Raw genomic sequence first — 15,841 nt, 5'->3', positions numbered from 1 at the left:
GGGTAAGAGGGTAAGGAAAAAACAAAGTTAAAAACCATTAAGTTACTTCCCAATCTCTTCCCGGGATCACCTGGGCCACCTGGGACCCGATCCACCTAAGGGGGCGGGGCCGAGGCCCTACTCTGACTCCCTGGCAACGGAGCAAGCCTTTGTCGCATCCTAGCAACGCGCTCCTCCCTCCCCTTGGCTGGCCTGCCCTCCCTCAGTCCCCCTACCTTGCTCACCGCTCCGGCATACACTCTCACTGGGCCACTTGGTGGTCCCGAGGGCTTGGATTTGCACTTTCTGATTCAAACGCCAGACAGCGCTCTGAGTTCCTGTAGTGGGAGCCTTTCCGGGAGAGCCAGAGTGGGGGAGGGACGGCGAGAAAAAACGTTTAAGAAAGAAAAAAAAAAAAATCAAGATTTGATAATTTTTATTTTTAAGACACATCCAAATTTCCCAGAAGAGTGGGAAAACCACATTTGTGTAAACTCCATATAAAGAAGGAAGAAAAGAGACCCTTTGAAGACCCAGCCGACTGGGGACTGGAGATGTTGGATACCATCGTCCCTTCCCTGCAGGACCTAGGCAGGCACGTACTGCACACGCTGCCCTCGCTGAGCAAGGAGGGTAAGCGACATGGGGCAGGGGGCCCTGGGAACGAAGCTTTACCTGCTTGGGGGTCAAGGCGGAGACCTTCTTCCCTATCCCTTGTCTCTGGCCGGCCTTGACTGGCCGTGTTGCCTTGGCAGCCTCACGCTGGATGTCCAAATACACTTTCTTTATTGACTTCTTTAATGAGAGAAAAGGGCCAGCTGAGGGTTTTTATAAATTTATTTATTTTACTTTTGGCTGCCTTGGGTCTTCGTTGCTGACAGTGGGCTTTCTTTAGCTGCGGTGAGTGGGGCTACTCTTCCATGCGGTGCGTGGGCTTCTCATTGAGGTGGCTTCTCCTCTTGTGGAGCACAGGCTCTAGGTGCACCGGCTTCAGTAGTTGTGGCTGGCGGGCCCTAGAGCGCAGGCTCAGTAGTTGTGGCACATGGGCTTAATTGCTCTGTGGCATGTGGGATCTTCTGGGACCAGGGCTTGAACCAGTGTCCCCTGCATTGGCAGGCAGATTCTTAACCACTGCGCCACCAGGGAAGCCCCAGCTGAGAGTTTTTGATTAAACAAGATAATGTATACATAGGGATTAGCTCAGGGACTAGCACAGAGTAAGTGCTCAATAAACGTTAGCTAAAACAACCACCCCAAAGGGCTCCTTCTCAGAATTCATGCAAAGACAAGGCTACTTTTGTTGCCAGTGGTATCTTGGGGTTGTGTTAAGAAAGTGAGATAAAACGAAAAAACAAAAAAAACTGGGTGTTTGGAAGAAGACCTGACATCTTCTCATAAAAAACTTACTAGGCTTGGTTAAAAACATAGTTTCTTAAAAAAGTGACCCTAAAGTGACACTGAGATCTGTCTACAAGCAACAGGAGCCCTTGGGAAGAAAGGAGCTCCAGAAATGCAAGCTATTATTGCTATTAAGTCATTGTAACTTAGGGATGATGCCTAGGCTTTAACCAAACGATTTTAGGAGACAAAATAAATAGGAGTACATGCCTCTTCTTTCTCTTTCCCCTGCATCACTCCTATTTTTCCTGTTAATTCTAAAAGAAGTGTTTAAAATAATGGTTTTACGGATTTTTAAATATTTGCCATATTTATAAATTTATATATAATTTCTTCAATTCAAGTATTTTGAGAACTTACTATGTGCTGGGCACTAGAGAACTGATGTTGAGCAAAACCTTGGAATTTACAATCTAATGGGGAAGATACACATTAACCAAGTAGTCACAGAAATAAATATAAATTTACATTTAGTCAGTGCTACTAAGGAGGTGCATGGTACAATGAGAACTTTTAATGAGGGTGAGGATGGAGGTGTGTGTCAAGATTTGCTGAAGAAGGGAAGATTTGAGCTGAGATGTGAAGAATGAGTTGGAATTGTTATGAAACCAAACTTGGGTCCATTTGCCCAATGTGCAGCAAAGTCAATCTACTGACACCAGGTTGTGGTGAAGGAAAGTATAGCCTTTATTGCAGGGCCAAGCAAGGAGAATGGGAAGCTCATGCTCAAAAGAACCGAATTCCTCGATGGCTTTCAGGGAAGGGTTTTTAAAAACAGTGTGAGGGAGAGGGTTGCAGGGTGCATGATCAGCTCGTGTATGATTCTCTGCTTCGTGATGTTGAGGTAACAGGGTGATGTTTCAGGAATCTCAGTTACCAACCTTCTAATTCCAACCTGTCTGGGATCTACATGCTTGTGGTCTGCATGCAGTTAACTTCCTCCACCTGGTGGGGCTTTTAGTATCCGCAAAACAACTCAAGGATATGGCTCAGGACATTATCTTTATCCCTTGAAGAGGAACTGAAGGTTCTTGACTTTGCTTTATGGCTAAACTCTTATTATTTTGTCTTGCTTGACTGTTTTCCTTCGTTTTTGCATTTTCTCACTTCTCTGATTAAATTTGCTCTTTGGAACTCGGGGAAGGCCTAGGAGGCTAAAGCTTTCCTACAAGCAATAGGCAGGGGACACAGAGGGTGGGGGGTTTGTCCCTGGGAAGGCCCCACAGCGTCCTGCTAGGTTTCAGAATTTAGTAGGTGAAATGGATCAGTTGAATAGGGAGTGGAGGGGAGGTGAGAGTGTTCTTGGCAGAGAGAATAGCAAGAGCAAAAGCTCTGGAGGGAGGGAGCATGGTGTGATTGAGGAGCTGAAAGAAGGTCAACATGCTCTGTGGCGCTATAGCTGCACTAGGGAATGTGTTCGTAAAGGAGGCGGGAGGGAAATGGAGGGGTCAGATTAGGCATGGCCTCATAAGTCACGTTAAGGATGTTGGCTTTTATGTTCAGCCTGAGGGGAAGCTGTTAAGTGTTTTGAGTGGAGCTAAAGGAGGAGCTGAATGACATGGTCAAATTTGCGTTTTGAGGAGACTGGTCTGGTGGCAATGTGGAGAATGAATTGGAGGGTCAAGAATGCCTATAACAGTAACCTAAGTGGGAATGAGTCATCTGAATTCACTCTTGGTTTGAATTGGTAGCAGTAAAAATGGAGAGAAGTGGACAGACTGAAAGGCTATTTGGAGAAAAACTCTACAAATTATAGTGATGGACTGGATATAGAGGTGACAGAGAAGGGGAGTTTCAAGGATGCCTTCTGAGTCCCCGGCTTATATAACTGAGTAAATGATGGGACCATTTGTTGAGATTGAAACCCTGGGAAAAGGACAACATTTAAGGGAAGGAAAATCCAAGTTAAAGTGCCTTCGTGAGATATCCAAGAAGGCAGTTGGGTACACAGGTCTGCAACCTCAAAAGACCAGAGGGTGTCTGGGCTTCTAAATAAACATTTGGGGTCATCTGCATATTGGTGGTCATTAAAGCCCTGGGCATAGATGTGACTGCTTAGGCAGAAAGTATAGAGTGAAAAGGGAAGGCGGCTTAGGGTTGTGTCTTGAGAAACTCCAACATTTAATGGCTGGGTTGAGGAAGGTAGGCTTGCAAAGGAGACTGAGAAGAAATACCTAGAGAGGTAAGAAGAAAACCCAGGAGAGAGTAGTGTCACAAAAGCCAAAAAGACAGGGGCTTAAAGGAGGAGGGAGTGGTCAGAGAGGTGAACAATTAAACAAGTCCATTGAATTTATTGACAAGGAGACCATTGGTGATTTCAGCAAGAGCTTTATTGATTGAATGACAGAAGCAGAAGTCAAATGACTATTTACTTAACTTTCACAAATGACCCACTGTAAAGGAGATGAAGATAAACTCCCAGTATCAGCAAAACACACAAATTAATTTTTCATCATTGTGTGTGTTAAGGCCTGCTGCTTTCATATGTTTCACCAAAGTTTAATATTATGTAGTTATAGTACTTAGAGGTTACCATCATCATTTTACAGATGTGAACTGGTTGAAAGTATTGAAGACTACACAGCCAGCAATCCATGAAGACAGGAAGGCTGTAGGTCTTCAGACACACAGCACACTGGTGTTTCCACTGTACTGTGCTCTGGGAATATGTTTCCTTGTGCAAATCACTCTGTAATAATTTGCTGTGTTTGTATATCAGTATTTTAATTTTAGAAGGTGTTTTATAAAGTCAGGGGGCTTGTCTTTTGATATTAATATCTATTTCAAGTATATATTATTCTATAATTACATAATGGGCACTTGGCCCTTTTTTTTATAATGATTATAACTAAGATACAGTATTCCTGCTTGGAATATACTTGGCATTGTGTTTAAAAATATGGTTTTGAGTGCACAAAATGTTTAGAATTTGAAGTCAGATGAAGGTTGAATTGAATATAGAACGTATGTTCAGGGATTATTTCTTGTGATTCTTGGTATTTCAGTATCTGATTAAAATAAATAATAACCTCAGCTTTCCTAAAAATATAAAAGTAGCATATTCTTTAATTTGCTTTTTAGACTGGATTAAAATTATTTTTCTTTTGAGATTTAATGATACCTTTTCTGACACTTTGGGATATAGAAAACATCAAAGTTAGAAATCACAGTCTGTAAGATTTCCAAATCTATTCCATTTGAATTGCAGGAGTCTAAAACTTCTTAAAGGAAATCTTGTACATGTTTTCCTTTTCCTTCAGTGAAAAATATCAAATTTCAGTTCAGAATAATAACCCTGCTCTTATATGACTTTGCCTATTAGATTTTATAGAGTAAAACGACACAGGGGACTTGAATGTATCATTCAAATGAGGAAAGACAATCTTCAAATTTCTAATTAAGCGCAGTCAAGTCTTTCTACTAGGGTTTGGTTGCAAGCTATCTAGTTTCTCCTGGCCCTAATTAAATCATTTCCTTTGGTTAGATTGTTTTCCTGAAATTTGAGCTTCATATCACGAGTCTAGGTGAAAGGCTTCACAGTTTTGCTTTGAAAAGTCTCCATGCAAGTCTGGATATTGAGATTCTGTATCATTAGTGAATTAATAATATTTTTAGTCATGATGAAAATTTGAACTCAGAAAACAGTTGGGACTGTTTGAAAGCCCTTCTTAGTTCTTAGCAGCCAGCAGTAGAATCCTTTTGTCTGCGGGGGTGAGGAGCAGTGGGAAATGCAGTAGGATGGGATAGAATAGAAGAAATACCTGATTATCGTAAACTGTATATCCGTGGTTTGGAGTGAAGGGCAGAATCTTGGCATTTGGCTCACTGTAGCATGCAGCCCTAGTTTTCTTGGTGACTGAGTAAGTTTCCATCACCCAACTTGTTCCTAGATGCTCATAAGAGTCACTGCTACTTCTTGTTGCCTAACCTGCTCTTTCCCTGGCATATTAAAAATATTTATAACCCTGATATACTGGCTTAAAAGACTGCAATTTGCTGCTGTAGGTAGTGGTTTAAACCATTAGGAAAAACAGTTATACCAATAAATCAAGCAGTTTCTAAAATGGGGAAAGAATTGGTTTTTGTCCCCAACTGCATCTATGACCTGAGGTGGCAACCTGGTAAATGCCACTGTTCTTGATCCTTTATTTTGAGAATTAAAACATAACACTCTTTTCATTTGTCAAGAGTTCATCAGTGGAATGTATCTGTAATAAACTCCTGACTAGGTTTGGAATGGAAATGTCAACACAGACATAGTTTTCTATATTTATGAATATTAGTTATAACTAGAGTATACCTTCATATCGTACATTAACACTTGAGTTATTGGTAACTACTTATTTTTCTACCACAGTTTTTTGGGAACACAGCTCAGAACAAGAAAATAAGCCTAGAAGGCCTCCCTTTGACCATTCAAAAGCAGAAAGTGCAAAGTACTAGTAGCAGAGAGAAGCAATAGCTGGAGTCCAACGGTGACAAATGAGAGTGAAAAGCAGAGTCAAGAATTTAGCCAAAATAGAAGTACAGAAACAGTGTACAGACAACAGCCTTTCATGCCTTAGTGGCCCCTGGCCGTCTTCCTGTGTTATAGAATGGTGCAAGAATGAATGTTCATGTTAATCAGATACTAGAGTAGACCCTTAGAGGTTTGTTGAATGGGTCATTAATAAAAGGCTATATTATACTTGGTTAACTCTATTTATAGAATAAAGGGAAAGGAGTGACAGATTTCTCTTTATTCTAGGAAGATTTTCTTCAGAAATTTCTTCTTCTTCCCCTCCCCCTCCTCCCTTCCTCCCTTTCCCCCATCCTTTCCCTCCTCCTCCTCCTTCACATTTTGGGAACTTAAAGGGGTAAGCTTTACTTACCAGGAAAATTAACTTTGGAGAATGACCTTATTTTCTGTTAATTCTAAATTAATTAGAAATTACTGTTATTGTATTCTGCATTTACATTTTAATTTATTAACACTAAGATACTATCACAGGGGTGCTCTCATAAATTATTTTTTGTTTCCTTTGAATTTCAGAAGTCTCTACTATCTGGGGGCATGTGTCAGAATTCGTGGAACGGCAGCTATCCCTACACAAGGTAGGATTTATACTTTAACTTTAATGTAGGAAGTCAAAGAATCTTTCCTCCTTGGTCTCATATAGTTTTGCTGGGAGCAGGATAGCAGACTTTAGAGCCACTCAGTTTAACTTGCAGTTTTGGGATTTTATGATGCACACACTTAGGACTTGTGGGTAGTAGATTTAACAAACACAGATTTCACCCTTAGGTAATGAATTTGAAAGTTCTGCTCCCCTGGTGATAGGAAGTGTATCGCTGGTCAGCCCGGGTGCATGTAGACGAACTAGGTGAATTCTGTTCATCTGTGATCTGATAGTTCCTGGCGTGGCTGTAGAAGGATATGATGCTTTTTGTTTTGCCTCTTTGCAGGGGATGGATTTTAATTGAAATATAAGAAGGCAGTCAGGAACTGAACTCAACTTGCCAAAAGTGAGAAACTTTGCCCAGGGCTGGGCTATTTCCTCCCATCAAGTCTTGTTTGGATGCCAAAGAACTGATTGGAGATCTGGGGAGTTTGGAGGGAGCTGGGATGTTGTGAAAGTTTTATAGCCTGCTCAGAGGTCCCAATATGACAGCTCTTGAGCTGAATTCATCCTTGAAACCTATTTTATTTGGTCTGATAATTTGAATTAGTCATGAGCACTTAAAATTGGAAGAGTTTATACAAAGATTTGTATTTATTTTCTCAAAAAATCAGCAGATTAATGATACCGGTTTTCCTTCCCTACCTGTGACACTTGACTGGAGCTGACAAGGGGCTTTCCCCTTTAGATGGGGCATGCATTCCTTAGCCATCACATTCTCTGGCTTGATACCTTCACTCCGTTGCATTCTTTCTTTGCTCCTGCAGGCATTTGAGTTTGTAACCCTTGATGTATGATATTTCCAGGGAGACAGAGACCCAGTGTGAGAGCCAGAAGTGTTTGCTTCTACCCTCAGCCAAGATCACCACACTGCAGCATGTGTCTTGGATGTTTTGTGTTGTCTGATTTTAAGTGAGGGACATAAAACCTAAAAGAATGAGAAAGCAGAGATTCTCATGACCCCTTAAATCCCCCTCCTATGGCAAGGGATTAAAATTTAAAATGCCACACAATTTAGGACAAGAGTAATCTTAGATATAGATTAAAAGAAGCTATGGCATCCATACAAGTTTTCTTTGTCCTCATAGCCTTTGAATGATATGGAGATGAAGGATCAGAAAAGCATCGTGGATTGATATATTTTATACTGATTTGAAAACTTAGAGTCATAAAATACTAAAGCTGTAAGGAATCATAAAGATCATTGAATTTTAAGGTCCAAGCTTAATTCTCTTCATGTTTTTTGGGATAACAGTGCTAAGGATTATTTTTCTTTACATTTACAGTGAATTCTCTTTGTTGTTTTTTTCCCCCTTCTTTGTCTGCTCAGGGAGCTCAGATTCCAGGACTTGGAACTTTCACTTTCACGAGACAAAAACTTGAGGTGGGAAACAACAAGTTTATTCTAATTCAGAGGCCCATGTTTATCATGGCGGAGAAGTTAGTACAGATCCATGGACTCAAACAAAACAAAGTATATACTCCTGGTAAATATATTTCATTTTTAAGACTTTCCCAGAAGGTGACCAGCCTGGGGATAAAAATGAAAGGGCAAAGCTTGGCCAGTTGCTGCTTTATTGGTTTCTTATTTGAGGAGCTCTCTTTTCACGTGGTACATTTGGCAGAGGGAGCGGCCAAGGTAGGAAATTATATACAGTCTTCCTGTGGGCCATTTTAAATCTCAGTAGCTTAAAACCTGATGTGACATCAAGGCAAATTTACATAAAAGCCACATCACCAAGTCATACAGATTTTTATTCATATTTCAGATCCTAAGAAATTAAAAGTGGTTATAAAGAAGAGAAAGTTAGTTAGGGTCACAGGTTGGAAGAATCGCAGTTAATATCAGCTCAGAAAAGATTACTGTGTTTCTATCATATATAATCTAAACTATTAAAATTTAAAAGTTATTAGAAGCTTAATAATTCCGTAAAGACTTAATACTGTATACACCTCTTGCACCCTAAAATCTTCCTTCTTTCTTCCCTTCCTTGTTCACTCCCTCCTTTCCTCCCTCTTTTCCTTCCTTCCTCCCTCCCTTCCCTCCTTCCTTCCTTCCTTCCTTCCTTGCTTCCTTCCTTCCTTCCTTCCTTCTACAAATATTTACTGAGGGCCAACTATGTGCCAGGCCTTGTTCCAGGTGCTAGAGGCATAGTGGGAGATGTGATGCCTGCCACAGGATGCTTGAATTCCAACTTTAATGTGTGGCTTTCTGACACCTGCCCTGGTTACTTAGAGGCCTTTGGGGGCTTCCTTCCTAATTTCTGGTTGTGTTCCTTTTGATCTTCGTTATCATGCCCTCGTGCATCAGACTCAAATATGGATGAAGAGAGATCGTCTACCCCCAATGCCAACAGGTGAAAAGGCTGAAACTTTCCTTTATGTTAACATCCCTGAAGGTTAATTTTCAGAGTAACTTTCCACCAAAAAAATGATATATTGGAAAAACAAACAAACACCAACAAACTATACTTAGAATTCATTATGCATATATTCTGTATGGTGAGTTTGATGGATTTTCCAGCCTATTTTTTAATCTAGAATGTTATGACAGAAGAAATGTAATATCCTAATTCATCAAAAACCTACCAAATGAAGTGAAAATAAAGCCAACTTTTTTTGCAAAAACATTTGTGCCTTAGAACAGGACTTATTTTGCACCTTGGATTTTGTAGTGTGGTCCAAAAAAGTACTTTAGATTTATAATTAATTTTTTTATGAGGTGGAGGAAATTTCAGAATTAAACATGTATGATTGAACTCATTTATAAGAACAGAGACAGTTTAGCTTTTTTTTTGGCCATGCTGCACGGCTTGTGGGATCTTAGTTCCCCGACCAAGGATCGAACCCGGGTCCTTGGCAGTGAAAGCACGTAGTCCTAACCACTGGACCGCCAGGGAATTCCCGACAGTTTAGCTTTGGGGTGACGATTCTTCATCATTAATTAGGTAACTAATCAAACATTGTACAGTGATTCTTAAAGATTATTAAGACATGGTCCTTGCTTTGAAGAGCTCAGAATCTAGCATGGTAGATAAATATATAAGAAAATGATGCAACATGATTAAGTGCTGTAAAAGCAACATTGATCAGAACTGGGTCATTGAGCAGAACTGGATCAATGCCAGGGGAGCCCAGAGGGGAGGATGCCTAACTCTGCTTGGGGAGATTTAGGAGGATGACATGCCAGGAGGTCTTAAAGGATGATAAGATTTTGCTGGCAGTGGAAGGCATTTCAGGAACAGTATGAACAATTCAAGCATAAGGGAAAGAGTGAAGCCTGTTAAGGGAATAACAGATGCTTCTGTGTGGCCGGAGCATTTGACTATGGAGGCAAATAGAGGGAAGTAAGAGGTTTGTAAGTGTAAAATTGTGAGGAGCCTTATATGGTTTGATAAGGACTTTGGAATTCATCCTCGAGGCACTGAGGAGCCACTGAAATTTTTTGAGCAGGGATTTATCTGTACTGGTCCAGCTTTTAGTTTAAGAAGGTAGCTCTTTTAAGTAAAGTAGTTTGGTAAAATATGTGAAAGCCTGAATGAAGGCAGTGGCAATCAGGAGGAAGATGAGGGAATCTACTCATGAGATATTTCAGATGTAGAACTGGTGGGATTTGGTTACCAGTGGAGATCGGTGGGTAGCAAGAGGAAGGAAGGTATTTAGGATGACTCAGATTTCTCAGAGAATAGATGGATACTCATGCCATTAACTGCCATAGGGAATGAAGGGGAAGTCAGGCTGTGGTGGTGGATAAAATAATGAGTTTGCTTTTGGACATGTTGAATTTGAGATTCCTATCAGGATGTTTAGGTATAGATAATTTCAGAGGTCAGGAGAGGGGTGGAGACTAGAGGTCAGGATTAGGATAAATTTACCCAGGAGACAATATAGAGTAAGAAGAGGAGACCTACAAAGACAAAATCCTGTTAAAACAAACAAACACCATCTTATAAGAAGCAGAAGGGGAAGGAAGCCAGCAAAAGAGACCAAGGAGGAAGAAATTGGAGAGCCAAGAGTGGTGCCATGGATACAAGAGAAAAGCGAGGGTATAGCCCACAGAAGTTACAGAGAAGTCATGAGAATGAGATTTGCAACGTCTCTGCTGGCTTGTCCATCATGAGATGACAGCATCCTTATATAAATGGGCTGGAAGGCAGATTGCAGATAGGCGTTGGGCAAATGGGAGGGGAGAATCTAGGGGGAGATGGTATAGAATCACCATTAAATTGTGCAGGAGGCTGTGGGCTGATATAGGGAAGCTTGTGTATTGTAGAGCTGGTAATTCTCATCATCCAGCAGTAGTAAACATTGGAAAGGCTCTAAATTAATGTTTTGCCGAGTGAATGTTTAGAATGTCCCTATCTTCTCTCTGTCCTGGTCCTCTATCAGTGGACCTTGCCTACTGTCTCTCTTTCAATTTATCATCTTGATCATCTTTCCTATTTTCCCTCTTTTCTGACTTGTGGACCCTGCATAGCTCCTATATCTGTTCTAGTTGAATAGACCCTGTGCTTACTTTCATGCTAGATATAACCATATTCCCCTGCACTGCCATTTATGGACTCATTAGAGAGGAAAAGCTGGCTGCAAGTCACTCAGACTGATACCCTCTGATAAGACCCACTTTTGCTTGAAAGGTAACTTCTAGTGGAGATAACTATCTTTTCAAAACACTTAATGTTTGTAGATATTTATAATCATTTAAAAATGATAAGATAACTGGAGGAGAGAGGCAAATATTGCTGCAGCGTGTCCTGAAAGGGGACTGAAAACTTCAGAAAACCCTCTGATGAAGAGGAACAGTTAGTTATAAATATGTCTCCAAGAGAAAATAAAAATCTTGTCTGGAGTATTGCTTAGGAAGCTATTTGTTCTTATTCTGAGCAAAAAACATTCTACTTTTAGGGAAAATTGTATTGATTAATATCTATTAATAGGGTACAACTAAAGGCTTCACATGGACAGTTCTATTTTTGAGTATTAAGTGAGAATCAGATAATTATTTGTGAGTGTGTATATGTCCTTATTGTAATTTCCACTTCTTTCCCCTCACCCCAACTGTCTTTTTCTCCTCTAGGTGATATCCCAGTTGTTCCACTTAATTTTGTCATGATATCTCTAGAGGGTCCATTTAACAGAGATACGGTGGAAAGATGTGTGAAGGAGACGTTGCTTTTTTTATCACGATCCATTTCCACCAAACAAAACGTGGAGTTTACATTCAAAGGAATTGGGGTCCTTGTGATCAAAGATGGCAAAGTGAAGATGAGATTTTATAAGGACTTCCTTTGTACAATGGATGGAAGTGGGGCTTTGGCGAGAGCCCTAGCAAATGTAAATTAATATTTTCCTTCTCCTAACCCCTTTCCTGATTGTAACTCTGAATCATCTGTAAATGGGTCATCTTTAAGAAAAACTAAGGTTGACATATTTTGAATGGCAGTTACCCCAAGTCAAAGAAGTACTTGTTTTATAGATGATTAACTCTCTGACAAAAAAATTAGAGGGGCTAAGGAACTTTAAGTTTTAATTCAATGCCACCTGAAAAATATAGTGATAGAAACTCTTATAATTCTGAACATTTTATAATACCTTATGGTTTAAAAAATTCTTCCTCGTATATTATTTCATTTGAGTCTCAAAACATTATAAAACCAGAATTATTATCCTGATTTTACCAATGAGAAAAATGGGGACTCAGAGAGGTTATGTGGGAACCTGAAGTCAGGGTGCCCTGCCGTAGAACTGAAATTCAAGCCCAGACTTCCTAATTACTCTTTTTGTGCTGATTACACTATTTTATTTCAATGAAAGTCTACAGAAAAATCACATGCAAGTCATGGAAATGTATCTTTAGCTTTTAATTTGCATTGTTGTAGAAGAAATTTCATAATTGACCCATCGCTGTTAACCGTTAAGTAGCTGGTGTGACCTTCATGCTAAGTTGGACATAGCAGACTTTAAGGAGGCAGTTAAACAGTCAATCAACAGGACTCACTGAATCTTAATGTACTAAGTTTGTATGAGCGAATTGGATTATCATGAATGTTATATAATCCTGTGTCCCATAGAGCAAAAGCCAGACTTTTAAATGAAAAAGCTATGAAAGGAAAGGTTATAAATATGGTTTAATTCTACCCTCTAATTTCTCCTTTCGTGGTGCTCTGGGATGGGTATTTAGGAGATGGAGTTGTGCATAATGAAGCTCTTGGTGTTTTCTCCACACTCTGGCTTCATACAGGATTGCTAAGAGGGATGCCAACCCTGTGTGTGCAAAGTGGAAACACACACACAAGTATCACCCTCTCTTTTTCATAAAAACATAGGCAAGATTTGCAAAACCAGAAGCAAGGCCGAAGTGCTGCTTCATCTCTCACCCTCAGGAATTCTACAGAAATTTGTAAGCTTCAATATGTGTTTAAAAGAAAGGATAATGTTTTAATTGGACTGCTGCACTCTAAGACCTACCTTTTAAGGAGCATTTTCCAAAAGAACTAGTCTTGAGAAATATTCTATGAAAAAATGGTCTGGAGGCCAAAGCACAGGGGCATGTTAAAGGATCTGAGAGGTCTGGCTGGAAAGAAGCTGCTTTAACCGCCCGAATGTATTTAATCATGGAACTTTAGGTTGAGTCAATATTCATTAACATCTATAAAACACATTTTGGGAAACTGCTATAAAGTTGTGAGAGTGACTGTTTTTCTCCCAAATGTTCCATAACGTAAACCTGAGTGCTGTCCTGCAGAAGAGTTCTCTTGGGAAGCTGTGTGCTAACTTCACTGATGCTGTTTTTGCTCGAAATATTTTTAAAACGTCTACTTTTGGAATCCCCTTCAAAGCCTTTTATAAACCATATCATTAATCCAAAAAGAATAACTTTATATATCATTCTATACTAGTATAATTTAATAATGTGATTATTATCCGTTAGTATATATTTTATAACTTATATATTATAATTATATAATTATAATTTAAATCATATATAATATTATATATTAGAATATTATTATATATAATTATAATAGCCGCTATTTGTGGAATGCTTATATGTGCTAGTCACTTATATACAGTACCTCATTAAAATCCTGTGACTCTGATCCTATTATTATCCCCACGTACCTAGGGTCTAAGGCTATGTGGCTGTTAGCAGTGAGAGGATTTAAACATGAGGATGCCTGACTCCAAAGCCCTTCTCTTAACTACCCAGTTTTAGAGTTATTTGGGTCAAGAGTGGAATTAGCCAGCTTGCTCATTTTCCTGAGAGTTTTAGCAAGTCGGCTGTCCTCTTAAAGATGTCTGAAAGGAGCTGTCAACTCTGAGGGCAGTTTCCAAGGAGGAAATGGGTTGAGAAAAGGCAGCATCAATGGAATTGGTAGGCGACCATGCAGGGTGACTACTTTGATAAATGAGATCATTCCTCATTGCATTTTAAGCTCTAGGCTTTGAGCACTAAACAAAAATAACAGTAGAGAGCATCATGGTAGTTTGAGGCTTCTGAGCACCCTGTGTCCTGGACCACAGCCCAAGTATAACCTGTCTCTGTCCCTGTCCCCAGAGGCCTGACACTGTGGACTCAGTGTTGTCTAGCAGAGAATCCTTGGGGAAGCGGCCCAACAGCATGCTTTCATTTCCAAGGTCAGTGCTTTCCTCCACAGGTTCCTCCAGGCACAGCAATCCTTGGGGACCTATTGATGGAACTGGACAGTGTGTCACACTTGAGTTTTCTAGCTCATGCTCTCTCTCTCTCTCTCTTTATCTCTCTCTGTTGCTCTCTCAGTGCTCCAACAAATAAGAGTTTATTGCATACACTTTCTGTAGTTAAGTTAAAAAACAACGGCACTTAGGATACTGTTCTTTTAAACTACTCTTGGTCCCCTGGAAATTTTCATACTACCTCCCACCAACCTTAGTCCTTGCAGTGTTAGTAAAATTCTTCTTACCTGCTAGGCTTTGCTCTACCTTTCACCCCTTCCTCTGACCTAGCTTCTTCCTTGTCGTGCAGTCTAGACTACCTCCTCTCTGAGCTCTGTTTTTTACCACTGAAGCAGCTAGAAGGACAAGGTACAGCTTCACTCCAAGAGCATAGTGGGCATTACCAGCGGCTGCTGCTGACAATGATTATAATAATGATAATGATAACAATAATGATAACAATAACAATAATAGTTATCATCTATGGAGCACTTACTAGATGCTAGGTATTGTTAAGCACTTTCTCAGTAGTCCTGTATTTAATCTTTACTACAACCATTTGAGATGCATATTATAATTTTATTCATTTTATAGAGGAGCAAAATTAATTGTAATTTTAATTCTTTTTTTAATTTTTAATTAAAAAAATTTTGGGGCTTCTCTGGTGGCGCAGTGGTTGGGGGTCTGCCTGCCAATGCAGGGGACGCGGGTTCGGGCCCTGGTCTGGGAGGATCCCACATGCCGCGGAGCAACTGGGCCCGTGAGCCACAGCTGCTGAGCCTGCGCGTCTGGAGCTTGTGCTCCGCAACAAGAGAGGCCGCGATGGTGAGAGGCCCGCGCACCGCGATGAAGAGTGGCCCCCACTTGCCACAACTAGAGAAAGCCCTCGCACAGAAACGAAGACCCAACAAAGCCATACATACATACATACATACATAAATAAAAAGAATGTAAGCAGACAAGAATAGCATTAAAAAAAATTTTTTTTTTTAAATTTTATTGGAGTATAGTTGATTTACAATGTTGTGTTAGTTTTAGGTGTACAGCATGTAATTGTAATTCTTTTTTTTTTTTTTAACAAGTGAAGTGACAGGATGCAGTATTAAAAGCACTGGAATAGGAGTCAGGAGACTTGGGTTTTATTTCCAGTTTGTTCATTACTTACCCATTATTAGCTCTTAATCATGTTTTTAATCTTAATTGCTGTGCCATTAACTACTATGCATTTTGGGTAAAGGAAGTTTGGGAAACAGTAACCAGCTTCCCAAAGTATTATTTTCTCTCTCTCTCTCTTTTTTTTTTTCTCATGTTTTTGAGTCTGTGACATCCTCTTGTGTTTGTTGGTTTGGAACAAGTCCCTCCTGGAAAAACTGTATGCCACAGACCTCAGCAAAATCAGTGTAAGGGGGAGAATAAGCCTTAAAGATTCATCTTACAGGTGAAATGGTTACAAAACTGAGGGGCCAATCCAGAAATAAAACCATGGCTCCTGACTGTTTCAGTGTTGTTTCCATTGTAGCATGTTGCCTTACTCATTAAATATAAATCAGTGGTTTACAAATAGTTTTATTTTGATTATATTTTGGAAGGCAAATTTGGCTGTCCTCTTG

The 15,841-nt window shown here is 40.0% G+C and overlaps 1 protein-coding gene across 2 annotated transcripts in view; it reads left to right on the top strand.

Annotated features, from left to right (window-relative positions):
• Positions 1-533: 533 nt before the first annotated feature.
• Positions 534-15,841, top strand: part of CCDC81 (coiled-coil domain containing 81) — a 41,024-nt gene continuing 25,716 nt past the window's right edge. Inside the window, exons 1-5 of one of the 2 annotated variants that reach the window (XM_059929421.1) lie at positions 534-612; positions 6,410-6,471; positions 7,867-8,023; positions 11,614-11,870; positions 14,095-14,174. In XM_059929421.1, coding sequence (XP_059785404.1) covers positions 534-612; positions 6,410-6,471; positions 7,867-8,023; positions 11,614-11,870; positions 14,095-14,174 — 635 coding nt within the window. The remainder of the gene's footprint in view (positions 613-6,409; positions 6,472-7,866; positions 8,024-11,613; positions 11,871-14,094; positions 14,175-15,841) is intronic. The other variant, XM_059929422.1, reaches the window with a different exon arrangement.

Source organism: Balaenoptera ricei, chromosome 8 (genome assembly GCF_028023285.1).
Source record: "Balaenoptera ricei isolate mBalRic1 chromosome 8, mBalRic1.hap2, whole genome shotgun sequence".
NCBI lineage: Eukaryota > Metazoa > Chordata > Mammalia > Artiodactyla > Balaenopteridae > Balaenoptera > Balaenoptera ricei.
This window is presented reverse-complemented; position numbering and strand designations above follow the sequence as displayed.